Genomic DNA, 16,378 nt, shown 5'->3' with positions numbered 1-16,378 from the left:
GGAGTTTGAGTTATACAAAGAAAGACGTCCAAGCTGCAGCAGTGATCATATTGGATGAGTTCAATGTCACTGGAAAGAAAGGAACATAGAGTTTAGTTTGTTTACATCTGGTATCACCAAGTTAAAATGGGTCCATCAGGGCGAGATGATCAGATAGATTTTCTGCAGGTGAAATTCTGCAGACCACAAGATATTCTCCTAAACAATCGACGTAGATGGGGACTTGTTTTAAATAGCCTCATACATCCAAAGACTTGAAATATGTCAGCTGAGCTGTATGGAGCCATTTTTATGCCATAACCCTTTTATTACATTTTAAAACGAGTCCCTGTCAACTTGAGCAGAACGCTACCATGTTATTCTGCCGTGAAGCTGTGAAGAAAGATACGTTTGGTTAACTTATGTTTCAGATACTCCTTCAGTCAGAGCCTGGTAACCTTCCAAAATCATGAATTCCATCAATAAACAGACACAAAACTGATTTCTTTCCATTTATTTTTGTTATTATGTCAAATTTGTGCTTTCCCATCTCCTGAAATCCGCCGATGAGATTATTGATGCTTCCGGCGCCTCTGAGAGATGTTTTTTTTACAATCAAGTGTGCACTCAAGTGCTGCTTGAAAGATCTGAACAGTCCTGCATTTTACTCATGTCTGTTATTTTGTCAGAAAACTCAAACCCCAGGAGACGCACGCTGCTTCTTTGTTTGAAGAAGGTATCAGGGTTTGTTTGTCTGGATGAATAAACACGAGGCAACAGTGTTTATTTACCTCTGACAAAAGCAAAGTTTTATCTTCTTTTGTACTCTCATAACCTACTTTGGGGGAATTGAGCTCTGAGTGTAGATGTTTCCTGCAGCTCATGAACGCAGCATAAAAAACTCCACTCTGCATCAGACGGCGGCAGTGTGTTCATGGTGTGTGTGTACGTGTGTGTTTGTGAGGGTGTGCTGCAGGACCGAATCACCTCCTGCTGTGTGTGTGTGTGTGTGTGCGCGTGTTCACCTGTGTGACAGTGTGCAGGAGATGCGAGGGTTTGTGTTGCGATGTTTGCGTGGAGCACCTGTGTGTACCTGTGTGCTGTGACAGTAACTGACGGCGCCCTCTTGTGTCAGCCCGCAGCCTGCGCCTCAGCCCGTGGGAGAGCCGGATCGTGGAGCGGCTCATGACGCCGACGCTGTCCTTCTTGGCCCGCAGTCGCAGCGCCGCCACCCTCCTCAACAACAGCGACTCTCGTGAGTGTGAGACGCCCGACCCGATCTTTCTACCCAATGTACCCACAATCCTCCTCTCTGTGTGGTCACCGTTCTGAATCTTTATCTGTATGATTCATATGAATCTCTGTGCTGATGTTTGGTTTGATTGAAAGACAGAAGATCAAGTTACAATTCAATGAAAAAGAAAAAAAGAAGCAAAAAATATTTTCAGCCAGCAAATATTTGGCATATCTGGTTTATAAATAACGTTTCAGGTTCATCTTTTCACCTCTTGTCATGTATCTGTGTGTTACTCATATTATGTGTAAAACCCTGTGGCGACATTTGGTTTGATTGAAGATAAGGCTGCATTTAACCTTCATCATCAATGTCAATTAATCCGTCAGTTGTGTGCTGGATTCATTGATTGAATGTGAAGTCAAACCAACGCACACTGAAGTTTGTCGGATCAGACGTCCAGTGGGGACCAACTACAACCATTAAATCCTGGAAAAGTCATTAAGTTTTTATTCTCTCCACATTGATTTTGTTATAATCTGGCTTTGTTTTATGATGGCAGGAAAAAAAAAAACCCACTAAACACTAAATCTAAAAAAAGTCACTAATGGATAACAATAAAAAGATAATCAACCTCAGATTCAATCAAAACCCAGTAGAATAAGTCGCCCTCTCCTCAGCCATCATGTCTTCATCTGTCCTCCCGGTGTGAAGCGATGTCTCGCAGCATGTTGCCGCCTCACTGCGAGGCGTGTTGTCATCACTCTGCATGGTGTATGTGTGAGTGCCGGGGGCCCTGACCTCGGCCCTGCTGCCGCTCTCTGCATGTTTATGTGTTGCTCAGACTCTCACCACTGCTCCCGTTCAGCCTCCGCGAGCCCGCTGAACGCCAGCTCCCATCACCACCCGCACCAGAGCGCCGAGCGCTGGAGGGTCTCCTCCGCCAGCACGCCGGACATCACCCAGCGCCAGCGCCGACGAAACTCCACACCGGTGAGAACACACGATGACTCTCATACATACAAACACACTGTGAATATATGATTTTAATGAAGTGATCAGGATGAACTATTTTGGAAGCTCAAGACTCGTTTTCCATCATTTTTTAATCTTAAATGACCCATCAAACCTTCTAAAGGGACAGTTCACCACAAAATCCTAAATTCCCTTTATTTCCTCTTACCTGTACTCCTGTCTAACCATCTAGATTTCGTGATTTGCAGAGTTTTATAATAACAGTGTCCTCCTGCGCTGAGCTGTAATGTTTGCTAGCTGTGTTATCTTACTCAGCCACTCTCTAGTCCAAGAGTAGATGCACGATTCCTTCTGTGTGGTGATACAACTGGTGGGCGTTGTAGAGAGAAAATGGTTCCTACATGAAGCTGCTCACAACAGCGGATCTTGAGTAACTGGATGATGATTTCTCGAAAGAGACATTGCTGTTGAGGTTTTCAAGTGTTTTTTGGCAGACATATCTATGGCGCGTTACTATGGACGCCCAAATTGGTTGCATTACGATATGATTTATGAGATGTAGTTTCCCCAGTAAACACACCGACCTCTTTGTCCCCCTACCTAGTCTTCTGCTTTTCGACTCATCCTCCAGAGCAGCTCTTGGTTGCCAGAGTGTCTCTGGGCTCACTAGGCAGAGCAGACAGGCTGGGTGTCTGCAGTCTTTCCAATGGGAAGAAGGCGCCTGAGCATGAACTTCGCCGCTTTTCTCGCCCTCTGCCGTTGAAAAACTCGTTGGATATATTTTGTCATGGCGACAAAGCTGTCGAGGCTTTCATCGTGCAGAAAAGATGGATGCAAAACCAGTTTAGAGGCAGAGTACGGGTCCTGCAAGAGAAACACTTGGATCTTTAATAGCTTTTCTTAATCTTCAAAACTCAGCAACTCACACAAAAATAGCCATGATGGATTAAAAGCACTAGCTTAGATGACTGCTGTGTTTTGTTCCTAAAGCTCTAAACCCCCTGATCAAATTTATATGAACAGCAGATTAAATGATCATGTGTAACGTTGAGGTGTCTGTGGAGCTTTTTAACCTCTTCCAGCTCGTCGTCGTGGCTTCACTTTTACTTTTTTTGTCCTGCTCTCGCTGCTCCCAAAACTCTAAAATCCCATTCTGCCCACCACCAGACAGAAGATAGACACAGTTAGTCTCTAGCTTGTAGACATAATAGAGCATTAAGCAGTTAAATATGCAGATACGGACTCACATTTATCAGATTGCCTCAAACAAATAAATGATAAGGTTGTTCTGTGCTCGTTTTACACTTTCATGCTTGTCAGTGGCTTACATTAACAATTATATAATTAAATAAATAAATGCTTCACGGTTCCTTTATAAATGGCATGAGAAACAGAAAACAGATTGTTATGCCAAGGCTTAAGATTGTTTTTCTCGTCTTATAATGTGATCTGGGAGGAGCCTCTGTAACATTTTCAGGTTTGACAAAAGGCTTTTATCAGAAGCAGAAGCGTCGGCCTCCGCCTGTGGTCATGACTGATTACTGTCCTGTCTTTCTTCAAGGTGGACAAAAAGAAGAAGGAGAAGAAAGACAAGGAGAGGGAGAATGAAAAAGAGAAGATAGCCATCACAAAGGAGAAAGTGCAGAAGAAGAGGCAGACGGCGTCGCCCACGGCCACGACCACGAGATCCCGGCCGGAGACCAGGTATCATCGAGATCCCAGACAGACTGTATTTATAGCTCTAAAATGTTAAATTCATTTAGTATTGAGGACTGGCAGCGTGAGAGAGAGGGAGCTCATTTCTCCTCGTGTTTCCTCCCCGGAGCAGGTTAATGTCTGACAGATGGTTCAAGGTGCCATAATCTAACTACCAAACGAGACGCTGCTGGAAATGTTTCAGTGAGCAGTCGATGGACGCTCTGCCAGCAGCAGAAGGGGGTTTTCCCGACTAATGCACAGGAGGGAAAGATGGCTCCTGTATCTCCTCCTCTCACGTTACACTCCCCTGCAGCCAAAGAATGATGGCGACCGAGTGTGGAGTTTCAGATCGAGTCGCTCCTCCACATGACCTAGATATGAGCTTTATGTAGAGCACTGCGAACCTCGTTACCTTTCCCTGCGCTGCTGTGAAATCACATCCCCCTTTTCCTCTCTTTCCCCTCAGCACCCCAAAGCCCAAAAACAGACCTCCATCACCCGCTGCCCCAAAAAGCCGGCCCCTGTCCCCGCTGGTGCCCGCGGCAGCCTCCAAGACCCCCACGGGCAAGAAGACGCCTCCTCCTGGCACCAAGACCAGACCCAAACGAGCCCAGACGCCGGCCAGGGTCCAGCCCCCGGCGGTCACCGCGGCCGTGGAAACGGGCCACGAACCCCAGCAGCCCGCCGGCCCCGAGGAGAAAAAGAGTGAGTGTTTCCAAGCTTTCAAGGTGACCTCGAGGATTTGGCCGACATTTGTGTTTCGGCGTGAAAACACATGTGATGACAGCAGAGTGTGTGTGTGTGTGTGTGTGTGTGTGTGTGTGTGTGTGTGGGGGGGGACTTTACTCCAGAGCTCATTGAAATATGAACAAAATCACAACGTGGTCAAGAAGAATATCATAAATGCAATTCATTGATATTAACAACGGTAATGATAAAATATAATTAATGCCATTATAACACCAATTAATTCAGTGGTATAAGAATAATGCCCCTGATAAGATTCCACCTTGTCAGGCAGCAGTGGATTCTCCTCGTCTTATTTTTCTGATATTTTTAAATGTTCCTTATAAACCTGAATCTTTCCTCCCTCATGACTGTGTCTTTGCCTCTTTGTCTCCTCAGACGTCCCTGCCATCGTGGTGTCCTCTGCTCCGGTCACACCTCCTTCCCTCAGCCCTCCGGTTGTTTCAGCCGCCTCTCCTGCAGTGTCGAGCGTAGAGCCGACTGTCTCGGCTGCTTCTCCTGCTGCCGCCACTAATCCTGCTCCCTCTGCTGCACCCACCACCACCACCACCACTACTGCTGCTGCTGCTGCCGCCTCCACCCCGGCCGCTCCGACCAGCAGGCCTTCAGCCGGCACCAACGACCCGGAGGAGGCTGCTCGAGCCCTGGCCGAGAAACGCAGACAAGCCCGAGAGCAGCGGGAGAGGGAGGAGCAGGAGCGTCTGGAGCAGGAGCAGAGGAACAGGTCAGACGTCAACATCAACATCAACGTCTGTTGATGCTGCTGCTGAAAATATCTAGTTTCACCGAAAAGACAGGAACTCTTTACAACATGATGTAATCCAGTACAACAGTGCTGCAATAAGAAAACACCTTTTTTAAGCAGGCGTTTCGTTATGTTGCATCATAATATAAAGTTATTTTGTCCCTGCCCGGTAGTTTCCTCGCTACAGCGATTTCCTCGGGGGTTTCCTGGAAAGTGTCAGCTCACACGTAACCACCTTCTGCGAATAAAGGACGTACGTTCTCTTGCCAGGGTCCTTCGTGAGGAGGCGATGGCGCGGGAGGTGGAGGAGAGGAAGCGCAGGGAGGAGGAGGCCCGGTTCATGGCCGAGCAGCAGCGTCTGAGGGACGAAGCCCAGCGAGCTCAGGAGGAGAAGGAGGCGCAGCAGAGAGCCAAGGCTGAGCAGGAGGAGAACGAGCGGCTGCAGAGACAGGTCAGTGAACAGGAAACACGGGCCTCATTATTATTCGTCATGGCCGGTGATTGGTATCCATGGTGACAGTGGAAAACACCAACTAATACACATAAGCTATGCTGGTGAAGAAATGCCAGTTCCAGTCCAAATTACACAGACTTCTCTACATTTTAGGGGCCTTCTGAGCGGCTCTGGTCCAATATGTATCTCAGAAAACCAAAATATTCCAGTGACCGGTTTCCCCAGAATCATGCAGCCTTGCTCCTCGAACACACCGATCCAAACCTCTTCAACCCTCCACTGAACTCACTGTCCAGGTCCTCGATGAGGCACATGATCAGTCCTTCTGAACTGTAAATACTTTACGCTCTAATTTTCCATTAACCAACATGAATCCCTGTGATCCCCGCATGCAGTAAGCCCATTTACCATCTGGGCAGATTAATGGATACGAGGATGCCTGAGCTGTGGGCGGCAGGGTGCAGAGAGGGTGGGGGGGCCCAAACATCAGGCCCCGGTCTGACTCGCTCACCCCCTGACTGTCTGGCATCTGGGCAGATTAAAGCGGAGGAGAATATGTGCCGCTGTCACGGGCGATGTGTGTCACGCGTGAGCCCGGCGAGTCAGAGGGCCCTTGTCTGCTCGATGCCAGCTGGTGACCTCCATAATGGTGATGAGCGGAGGCTGAGGGAGCCATTGTGACAGTGACGGTCCTGAGTTGCCTCTGTTTTGTACTCCGGGCTCTGCAGAGGGCTGATAGTCGGATAAGCGGCGTCAGTGTGCGCCGGGCCTGAAGCTTTTTCCCATTTTCCCCTCAATCGGACCATTGTTCCACCCTGACAGCTCGTTCGCTCCGGCCTGGAGAGGCCCTCATATATTTTAGAGCTCGTTTGGTTGAAGTGTTGAGCTCTCCAACTGTCTGAAGACGTGTACCCATAAAATTTAAAAGAATAGCTACAGCCAGAAGTCCGTTCACTGTGGTCGGACAGCAGTTTTCTAATAGTTGACAGATGGGATTTATGCACACATTGTTATTTCTGTTTTCACTGCTGACTTTAACATCCGCTCGGTTGGTACTGATTTTAAATACTCAGTGAAGCGTGTAATGGAGTTACTCACGTAATATCAACCCTGTCCTCCAGGCTGCAGGACGGACTGAACATGTGCTGCCCCCTGGTGGTCCAGAGAATTACTTTCATGTATAACGTTTGCTGAATTTTCAAGAAGGCCAGTATAGTTAAGAATGTGATGCAGGCAGTGTTTCACAAAGCACATGAAGTTTCTCTGATGCAAAAAAACTACAAAACCGAGTGATTTTTTTAATGGAGTCTGGAGACGTCCTCCACAGTGGGTTGGAGTTCTCTCACTGTCTGAAAACGTGTGCAGTTATTCAAAATTTGAGCCAAAAAATGAAAACTAATAGCTGAAGTCTGAAGTAGCTGAAGAATGTGTAACATATGCAGAATTAACAAAAATGCCCAGATTGTTAAGAATTAGTAAAAGGCAGTATTTCACAAACTTTATTAAGTTTCTTTTTATGCAACAAATCACAAAATTGAGCAATTTTTGAATGGAGCCTGGGGACTTTCTCCTCTGATGACAAAGAAGGAGGCTTTATTTGTTACTGTTAATGGTATCTATAAAATCTGACATGTGTATTGACAATTTAATGTCTTCTTCTTTTGTATATTAAATCTAAATTGTGAAATGGTGTGTTCAACGGACAGCGGCAGTGCCAAGACAAGCTGACACATTTTACAAGGAAAGAAACAACCCAGTGTATCACATTTAATGCCGAATCAACAAGAAGGCACAAATAGTTAAGAATTAGTCATAGAAAGCATTTCACAAGGTTCATAAAGATTGTCCCGATGCAACAACTCTTATTTCAACTATTTTTTGAAGGGAGCCTGGGGATTTTCTCCACGGACAACAAAGAAGTAGTCTGTATTAGTTCCTGTCAACTGTGAACTAGACGAGGACAAAATGAGGACAAAAACAGGACCATCTTCATATGATTGTTTTCTTGTTCCAGAAAGAGGAGGCCGACGCCAAAGCCCGCGAGGAGGCCGAGCGTCAGCGCCTGGAGAGGGAGAAGCACTTCCAGAAAGAGGAGCAGGAGCGTCTGGAGAGGAAGAGGGTGAGTTCAGTTCAGACACTCATCAGCATTTCCTCTAGTTTGAGAAAAACATCAGCAGCTAACGATGTGACCTCCCTGTCTGATCCCCACAGCGCCTCGAGGAGATCATGAAGAGGACCCGGAAGAGTGATGCGGGAGATAAGGTTTGTGTGATTCTTTTCAAACTAGCTGGAAGAAAATAAACATCCTCTCCTTCTTCTCTGGAAAAAAACAAATGTGTTTTTGTTTTTTGTTTTCTAATCGCAGAAGGACGTCAAAGCTTCTCCACAGGTCAACGGGAAGGACACAGAGCTCAGCAGAGGTGAGAGTCACGTCTCTAACACAGTCAATCTGTCGTATAAACAGTCTGAAAAGAATCGAATTTAATTTTTTTCTCTCTGCTGCAGCTGGAAACCTGCAGAGTCCCGGCGCGGCGGTCCTCAGCCCGTCGGCTCCTGTCGTGAACGGCGTCCAGCCCGCCGCCCACCAGAACGGCGTCTCGGCCAACGGGGAGGCGGCTGACTTCGAGGAGATCATCCAGCTGAACAACGGCGGGAACCCGACGCAGACTCAGAGCGGGCTGGTCGGCGAGCCCATCCTGGCGTTCGAGGGCGGAGAGCCGTTCCTGATGAAGACAGGCCCCATGAAGCCTCAGCATGTCGCAGGTAAAGACACGGACGCTCATTTCTGCCTAAAACAAATTCATGTGTCTGTCTTTTTAGCTCTGACAGTAGTCTGGCAGGACAGTAATAGAATAAGTAACACAATGTTTTACTCAATGCTTTGTTCTTTTCATGTTGTTTCATTTGAAGGACATGTAAATGTAGAAACAGCTGACGACATTCAGTATTTCACAAGAAAAATATAATCCCCTATCCTCTGTGACCCCTTGTACATATCTCAGCACTGCTTTAAGTGTCCTTACCCTGAAGCTGGAACTCAGTTTTACACCAAAATTAGGATGTACATGCAGGTTTTTTAAAATGCGGGAATTTAATGTTTTCCACATTGACAACAGACGGGTGCTGATGTGCCAAAAAAACAGGGAGGAGTAGAAAACAGCAGATCATAACCCTCATCAGAATACATCCAGAGGAAATTTGATTAAAAATTTGATTTGATAAGTCTTAATCAAGAATATTCTGAATTAGATTAGTTTTTTTTTCCGGAGGAGTGACACATCTCGCCTCTTTCCCATCTCTGTTGAGAGAGTTGCAGCTGATGGCTCGGATCACACGGAAGCCACAACCTACTTACTACTGCTTACTTTTATAATATCTTCTACTTCAGTCTGTCTTCCAAACCAAACGATGTTCAAGCGCTTCTTGACGGGTGCAAAGGTTATAACAAGCTAGCATCCTTAATGTCAACACACGTCATGGCAGTCGTAAAGGAGATGCTGTGACGGAGAGGATGTTCAGTCTGGTGTTGAGTTCACATCACAGCCGAGCCGATAAGAACCTGTGACTACTGCAGGCTCTGCATCTAATCCTGACAATTAAGATGTATATTGCACACAAAAGCCAGATGTTAGTGGGTGGAAGTGGGTTTTTGTGCCAGTATGAAAGGAGCACATCCTTCATCAAACATGTCTTATGGTAAAACCTTTATCTTTTAATTACAAGGCCCGCCAAAAAAGACAACTCTGTCGCTCTTTAAGTGCCTGTTGAAATGGTAAAAATATTAAATCCAAAGCCAGTTGGGTGTAGAGGTTCCATCAGATATTATGTAAACCACCGTCCCAAGATGACAAGACGTTCTTTTCCTTATTGTGTGTACAAACAATGGGCTTTTCCCCGCTGTGGGGGCGCACAAAGCAACCAGAAATCCTCTGGATCCCACATGTACGAGCTGCGCGAACACAAAAAACGTTCAGAACCATAATGAAACAAAGAGACGACGCCCACAGCGGTCCCCAGAGTACGCAGCACGGACAAAAAACAATAAAAAGAGAGAGCATTCAACACGTGTCTCAGAGGAAAGGTGTTCAAGAAAACAGATAAACCCCAACGTGTGCACATTAACCGGAAAGAGTGAGGTTTTAAAACAAAGTGAAAATTGGGGAAAATGTGCGTCAAAAAATCTCCTGAGCCCAAAAGTAACATCATAAAACTCTTTGTTATATTTAAACAATAAGCACAAAACCAACAGATATTCAGTTTCACATCATATATGAAGAAGAAAAGCAGCAAATCCTCACGTTTAACCTGCTGGAAGAATAAAGTTTTGATTCCACGTTTAAGAAATGAGTATTCGATATCACGGAGAAGGTTTCCGTCTGGTCTCACCTGTTTGTCTTTGTCTCCCCTGCAGAGGTCCTGTGAGTCCCCACACATCCATGGAGACGCGCCTTATGTCTCAGCTTGAGCTACGAGATTCATGCCACACCACAGCGGCTTATAAGAATAGTGTGCCAAACAAATAAACAAACAAACAAACGATGAACTGCGCTGAAAAAACTCACATCTACAGTATCTGCCACCGAGGACAAAGACGACGAGGAGAAAAAGAAAAAAAAAAAACTCTGCCTGGAGAAAGAAAAAAAAAAACAAACTCATCTGAAATATTAAAAAAACAACAAGTATTCTCTGTCTTCACCGCGTGTTCTGGTGCAGCATTTGTCAAGTTTTGCTGAAACGTCACATGCAGATTTTACGGTGCACCTTAAAGATGACTGACTGTGTAACAAAAGTTTTAGGAGATACAGTATAAGATCCTGGAAAAATACGTAATATTTGACAATGGTTGTTATTATTACCGTCGTTACGATATTGTTATTGTTACCTTAAGTTGAACAAGTGTGTGTGTGTGTGTGTTTGTTGTTTTCGTCTTGAATTATTGAGTTATTTAACACGGGGGGAGCATCGTTAAGGACCGGCCACAGACAGTGTATGTAAATGTATAATGAGCCCGGCTGCCTCGGCCTCCTGTTACGGGGGATCTGTGAAATAAAGCTTTATGAAAGGGACTCGGCTCCGCGTGTCCGTCTGTCTGCATCACAAAACATTAGAGAACATTAGAGAACATTAGAGAATATCAGAGAACATTAGACATCTGGAGATCTGAAAGAAAAACTACAAATTCATGTTCAAATTATAGTGTTTTGTCCTAGTTTTGTGTTTAATCTGTGCAGATTTAATCGTAAAGATGAAAATAATAACCCATCATAAGGAAGTAAGAAGGTGTTGTCAGAGTACATTTACTCAGATGCTGTACTTGAGTGCAGTTTTAAGGTACTTGCTATATACTTTTCTTGAGTATTCTTGGTTCTCAGAGGGAAATATTGTACTTTAGACACCACTAGCCTTCAGTTATTATTATTTATCAGACAGCTTTTGTTACTTGTCACCTCTCCAGTTAATGTTTTTCATTAAAAACAAAACTTCTCACAGGGTTTTTTTTGTTTGTTTAAATCACTTTGAGAGGCCCAGAGATGAAAAATCAGAAAGGTAAGTGAAAAGACCCAAAAATAAACAGAGTTTTGTTGCAAAACCTGTTATTTTTTTCGTGTTTCGTCTGCAGTTAATCATCTCGTGACCCCCTCAGATTTAATTTATGATGACGACCCTCAGGCTGGAAAATGGACTTTACGACATAACTGTGTGTAAAGTAAAAGTTGCCCAAATTCGAACAGCTACAGCTGAATGAGACTAAAGCAGTGATACATCCTTTTGAATCTACTGTGTAATATTTAGTTTTACATTTACCAGCAGATACGTTTTCACATTTTCCCTCAGGTGCATCACACACACTCACCAACATGTTCAGAGAGACCACAGGGTGGCAGCACAGACTATAAAGTACTTGTTTTCAAACTGGGGTCCGCTGACCAGCAGGGGCCCATGAGTGGGTTGTTGGGGGTCCCCCAGCAACAGGAAGATGAGAATATTACAACCATTATCACATCAGTTGTAAGACAGAAACACAACATAAACTGTTCAAGATCTCCATCATCCTCCGAGCATTAACCAGACAGACTCAGACCTGTTGAAGTAAAAGTTTCTCCTTCGAGCGTCATCAGGATGATGGTCGGCTGTCTGACCCAGCAACGATGCTCAGCAGCTGGAGATTAAACACAGCATCACATCAAAATATGCAAGAAGATGGTAAATATCTAGTTAACACTCTCCAGTCTGAGTCTCTGGGAACAGGATCTAATGTTTGACAGAATTAAGACTTTCACAGGGTCCCTCTGTTTTCAGTGTGTTTGCTTGGCGTCCAGTGACACAGAGAAGAGAAATGACCTCAGACGGCTCTGAGTGTCGTCCAGCTGAAGGATCAGAGGTGTGAGTCTGAGATCTGCTCTGATGTAGCAATCAAATATTAGAGGCCTTGTGGTCCCTCTTGTTTTCCCGTCAGCGGCTGAGTGGCTCTATCCTCAACCTGAACCCTCACTGTGGCAGCAGTCGGTCCGCGCATCTGTCACCGGGTCGTGACCGTATCGGATGTCCAACAGAATACACTGGAGCTTGTTTCAGTGTGACCACGCTGCCATTTGGTGCAGAGGTGTGATTCTGGACGGACACCAGAGGAGAGGACATGATGTCTGACGGCAGCTTTTGTAATTAGACAGCTTACTCACTGTACGATGTTGTGATCCTGTGAGTAATGAGACTCTGTTTACTCGTCTGTCTGAGCGGAGCTGAGCCGCAACTCGTGGTTCTGTTGTGTTCTGTTGTTCGTCTGATCAGTGGGGGAGTGCCTGGTAACTCCGGTTTCACCTGGATGAGACAGGTGCAACACGGCAGTGCGACGATTGTCACGGCTCTGGTGCAGACTGACATCTCAACAGCTACAGGACAGATCGCCATGAAGTTCGGTACAGACATGCATGCTCCCCAGAGGATGAAGCCTGCTGACTTTGGTGATTTGGCCTCTTATCTACCTGGATATTTTTAGTGACTTGGCTCACAAACCCTTGAGTGAATCAACATAAAACTTGGTGCAGAGATTCATGGTTCCCTGAGGATGAATCCTACTGATGTTTGTGATCCCCTGACTTTTCTCAAGAACCACCAGCAGGTTAAGCTTCACTCTATCAGCGAGCAGCATATATGTAGAATATATATGACAACATCTATCAGACAGAAATGAGACTACTGTGTTCCACTGAAATGTCTCGACAACTTTTTTATGAATTGTAGTCCCTTATAGAGGTCTGGCAGCAGTCTGACTACAAAACTTCATGTGACTTTCACTCAGCAGGAGCGTGTGCAGATGATGATTTATTTTTTGTTTCTGGGTGATCCGCTGTGCCTGGATACAGCCTCACAGAGCTGCTAACAGAGCTACAGCAGCTCTAATTTTAGTAAACTTGGTCTTAGATCGTCAGCACAGACAGGCATGCTGATACAGATCATTCAAATAGAAATTATGTAACTTCTGGAACTTCTGTTTTCATGTTAATGTGTATCACACCACAGCTGGAGGTCAGACAGACGCAGGACCTTTAGCTTCTGCTATCTCTGTTCCCACATTGATCTGTTGGTTTTATTGCGCAATCAATGTGTAACCCGAGATAGCAGCCTGAAAGAATCACAGTACAGAGGCTCAGTGTTTCTCTGAGTGAGCGCTGACATGAATTCACGCTGGACTCCAGCCAAAAGCAACAGGATGCAAATGTCAAACTGTCGTGTAGCCAAGTGATTCAACCTGCCCATCCTTCACATCACAGACGAGGCACGAGGTCATTGTCGTGAATGATGTTGAACATTTTAACCTTTCTGCATTTTCCATTTCAGAAGCGTTAGCACACCCTGCCGGAACAAAACTCACTCTTAACTCATCATCACAAGCAGCTTCCTTCAAACAACATCACTGAAAAGGGCTCCAGAGAGGGAACTATTTATAATTCAGATGTGATTTCACCAGGTGGTTGTCAGACTGTTGGTTGCAAGAAGCTTCTCAACACCCGTCTGCACCACACGTTTCTATAAACGAGGAGGAGGAGACGTATCGCTCCTCTCTGCTTTTCGAGGCACTTTCACTCTCCCCTGCAAGGTGAGCGTTATCTTTACATGTTTGTTATACTTCTGTTTTTATATCTTGAGAATCAAAATGACATTCTGATTTGAGATGTAAGGTTTTTTTTGTCTCATTTTGCTTCTCTATTCTTTATTGAATGAATCTGACGTAGTCATTCAAGGGAGGCAGGAATAAAATTAGATTAATCAATGAAGTACTGATAACATAGTCTTCCCTGTTTTCTTGTTAGTGTGAGACTTATTCAAGTCTTCAACTTTCAATATTTTTGCTTTAAAAAGAGTGAAAAGTCAATTGTTGTACTTCTAATAAAGACTGGAGAAGCTGTCAAACAAAGCTGAACTGAATATCTGGATTTTTTTTTTTTTTTTTGTCAGGTAAATTTATATAAAGAAATGATATATGAAAATAAATAAAAGGTGATATTTTGGACCTTTTTATTGTTTTTTAGATGGACTCTGGGCTTCTTCCACATTTGCTCTATTTTGAATGATGACACAAAAAGCTCTACAAGCTTCATGTTGCAGGGAGAAAACATGCGCACAGGCCCTTTAATCTTACTGACTTTTACTTCACTTTCATCTGCTGATCTCACTGCTCAAAGTCGTCCTCTACCTCTTGGAATTCGAGCCTCCAGAGAGGCCATAAACAGCTCGTAGACAAGGAGCCATGTGTGGTTCCACATTGTGGTCAAGGCAGAGATTTGTCAGGGGTTAATTTTAACTTTGGCACGCCCGAGCGTCCGACACCTGTGCAGCAAGGGAAAATGACAGTGAGTAGGAACTGTTTGCATAGCTTGATGGAAGGTCAACGAGGGGCGATTTGATCGCTGCGTGCCGTGAGGAGCTGTCAGAATTTAAACCAGGTCTTTTTGCAGGATGTGGACTGGTTGTCATGCTGGTATTATGCAGAATGAGCCATAAGAAGTTGGGGAAAGAGCAGAAATCTAGCTCCAGGGCTCATGTTTGGTTTTTGAATGGATGGATTTAAAGGTCAGCCCTCTCTGGCAACACATGCATCATCCAAATGGGAATGTTTTCTTTTTTTTCTTCTTCGATGAAATAGTTTAATTTCAGGTGATTAAAAGGTGCAAAGTGTACAGCTTTAAGTTGAACAAAAAGGGTCAGTTATCACATTATAACATCTGTTATATTGCAGAGATATCTACTGAAGTTAGCAGGCTAACCAGCAGGTCTAAAGTTCCTGTGCAAGCAGTATAAACACCAAGCTGCCAGTCTTGACCGCTAACTGCATGGCTAACTGAGCTAAATCGCTAGCGGCAGCTAAAGTGTGTACATGTTTGTCTCCAGTTATTTTTATATTTTCAGTACTTTACACATTTTATTCTTACTTAATCTTGTCCTATTGTTTAAATCTCTCCCTAATTTTCCCCCAAAATAGTAAATAATGATAATAAAATGCAATAAAAACTGAGAATTCAAAAGCAGTTTAACAAGAAACATAAAACAGTAAAACAAGGTATAAAAGAACAACATTAAAACCCTTAAAATAGACATTATCCAAGTATGTTGCAGTTAAAACTGTGAGGGTGTTATCCCTCTTTGTTTTGAAGCTTGACCATTGAACTGTCAATGACTTTAATTCTTTGGTTTCAGTCTTGGAGCAGAATGAAGTGTTGGGAGTTCTGAGATGTAAAGCGGAGCCCGACTATAGGGATTAAAATTAATTCTGTAATGGACCGGTAGCCGGTGTGATTTGACGGGACCACTGACAATGTTGTTTAGCACCTGACAGACTGACTACGCACAAGGGAGATTAAAAATTGGGAGTAATAAGGAAACAACGTCAAACACTCAGTGAACAATGAACCAAATGTTACAGCTCTCCAGTCTGGTGGTTCAGGACTGGTTTGCTCCTCACTGTGGGGGATTTAAACGTTCCCTGAGGTCAACAGGTGGTGCACAACCAACCAAGAAGATGCAGGCGGCAAAAGAAACCAGCAATCCAGTTTGTACTCGTATCTGTAGTGTTTCATTTTCTCTATGTTGGAGAAACAACTTCTGCACCTCCTTCAGTTTGTAACAGACTGACTAATCTCCTCAAGAGGAATCCTCCTCGAGGGATGACTTTGTGACAGATCTGTTATTTATTCGCTGCTGACTTGCACATTTCAAACAGAAAAACAAGCCGGTGAGCCGACACAGAATACAACTTTAGTGAGCAACGAGTGTATTGGTGTTCGCCTGAGGCCAAGTGAGCCCCGAGTGGTGTTAAGGATGGAATCTGTGTGTGTGATAGGAGGCGTTATGAGGCTTACAGTCTGATAAAAATAGAGCACAGTACTACAAACAGCACCAGGCACTAATGACACAGACTTCAAGCCAGAACCCAGCTGTTTGTTTGGGGATGCTAGGAGACTGTTAACAGTTGCTGATGAATGATCTGTTGTGACACTGATGCTGGATACAAGTATTTCCAATGGATTTATTTATTTACAAGGACAAA

The 16,378-nt window shown here is 44.5% G+C and overlaps 1 protein-coding gene across 6 annotated transcripts in view; it reads left to right on the top strand.

The window, feature by feature from the left end:
- LOC119016487 (MAP7 domain-containing protein 1-like) overlaps positions 1-10,898 on the top strand; it is a 41,962-nt gene extending 31,064 nt beyond the window's left edge. For 4 of the 6 annotated variants that reach the window (XM_037092320.1, XM_037092319.1, XM_037092323.1 and 1 more), the window contains 11 exons: positions 1,115-1,234; positions 2,058-2,206; positions 3,750-3,892; positions 4,353-4,591; positions 5,012-5,357; positions 5,649-5,829; positions 7,847-7,951; positions 8,044-8,094; positions 8,198-8,252; positions 8,338-8,595; positions 10,244-10,898. In XM_037092320.1, the coding sequence (XP_036948215.1) occupies positions 1,115-1,234; positions 2,058-2,206; positions 3,750-3,892; positions 4,353-4,591; positions 5,012-5,357; positions 5,649-5,829; positions 7,847-7,951; positions 8,044-8,094; positions 8,198-8,252; positions 8,338-8,595; positions 10,244-10,254 (1,658 nt within the window). In that variant the 3' untranslated portion in view covers positions 10,255-10,898. The remainder of the gene's footprint in view (positions 1-1,114; positions 1,235-2,057; positions 2,207-3,749; positions 3,893-4,352; positions 4,592-5,011; positions 5,358-5,648; positions 5,830-7,846; positions 7,952-8,043; positions 8,095-8,197; positions 8,253-8,337; positions 8,596-10,243) is intronic. The other 2 variants (XM_037092321.1, XM_037092325.1) reach the window with 1 other exon arrangement.
- Positions 10,899-16,378: the final 5,480 nt, after the last annotated feature.

This window comes from Acanthopagrus latus, chromosome 3 (genome assembly GCF_904848185.1).
Source record: "Acanthopagrus latus isolate v.2019 chromosome 3, fAcaLat1.1, whole genome shotgun sequence".
Classification (NCBI taxonomy): Eukaryota; Metazoa; Chordata; class Actinopteri; order Spariformes; family Sparidae; genus Acanthopagrus; species Acanthopagrus latus.
The sequence above is the reverse complement of the archived record's forward strand: the minus strand, read 5'-3'. Positions and strand labels throughout refer to the sequence as shown.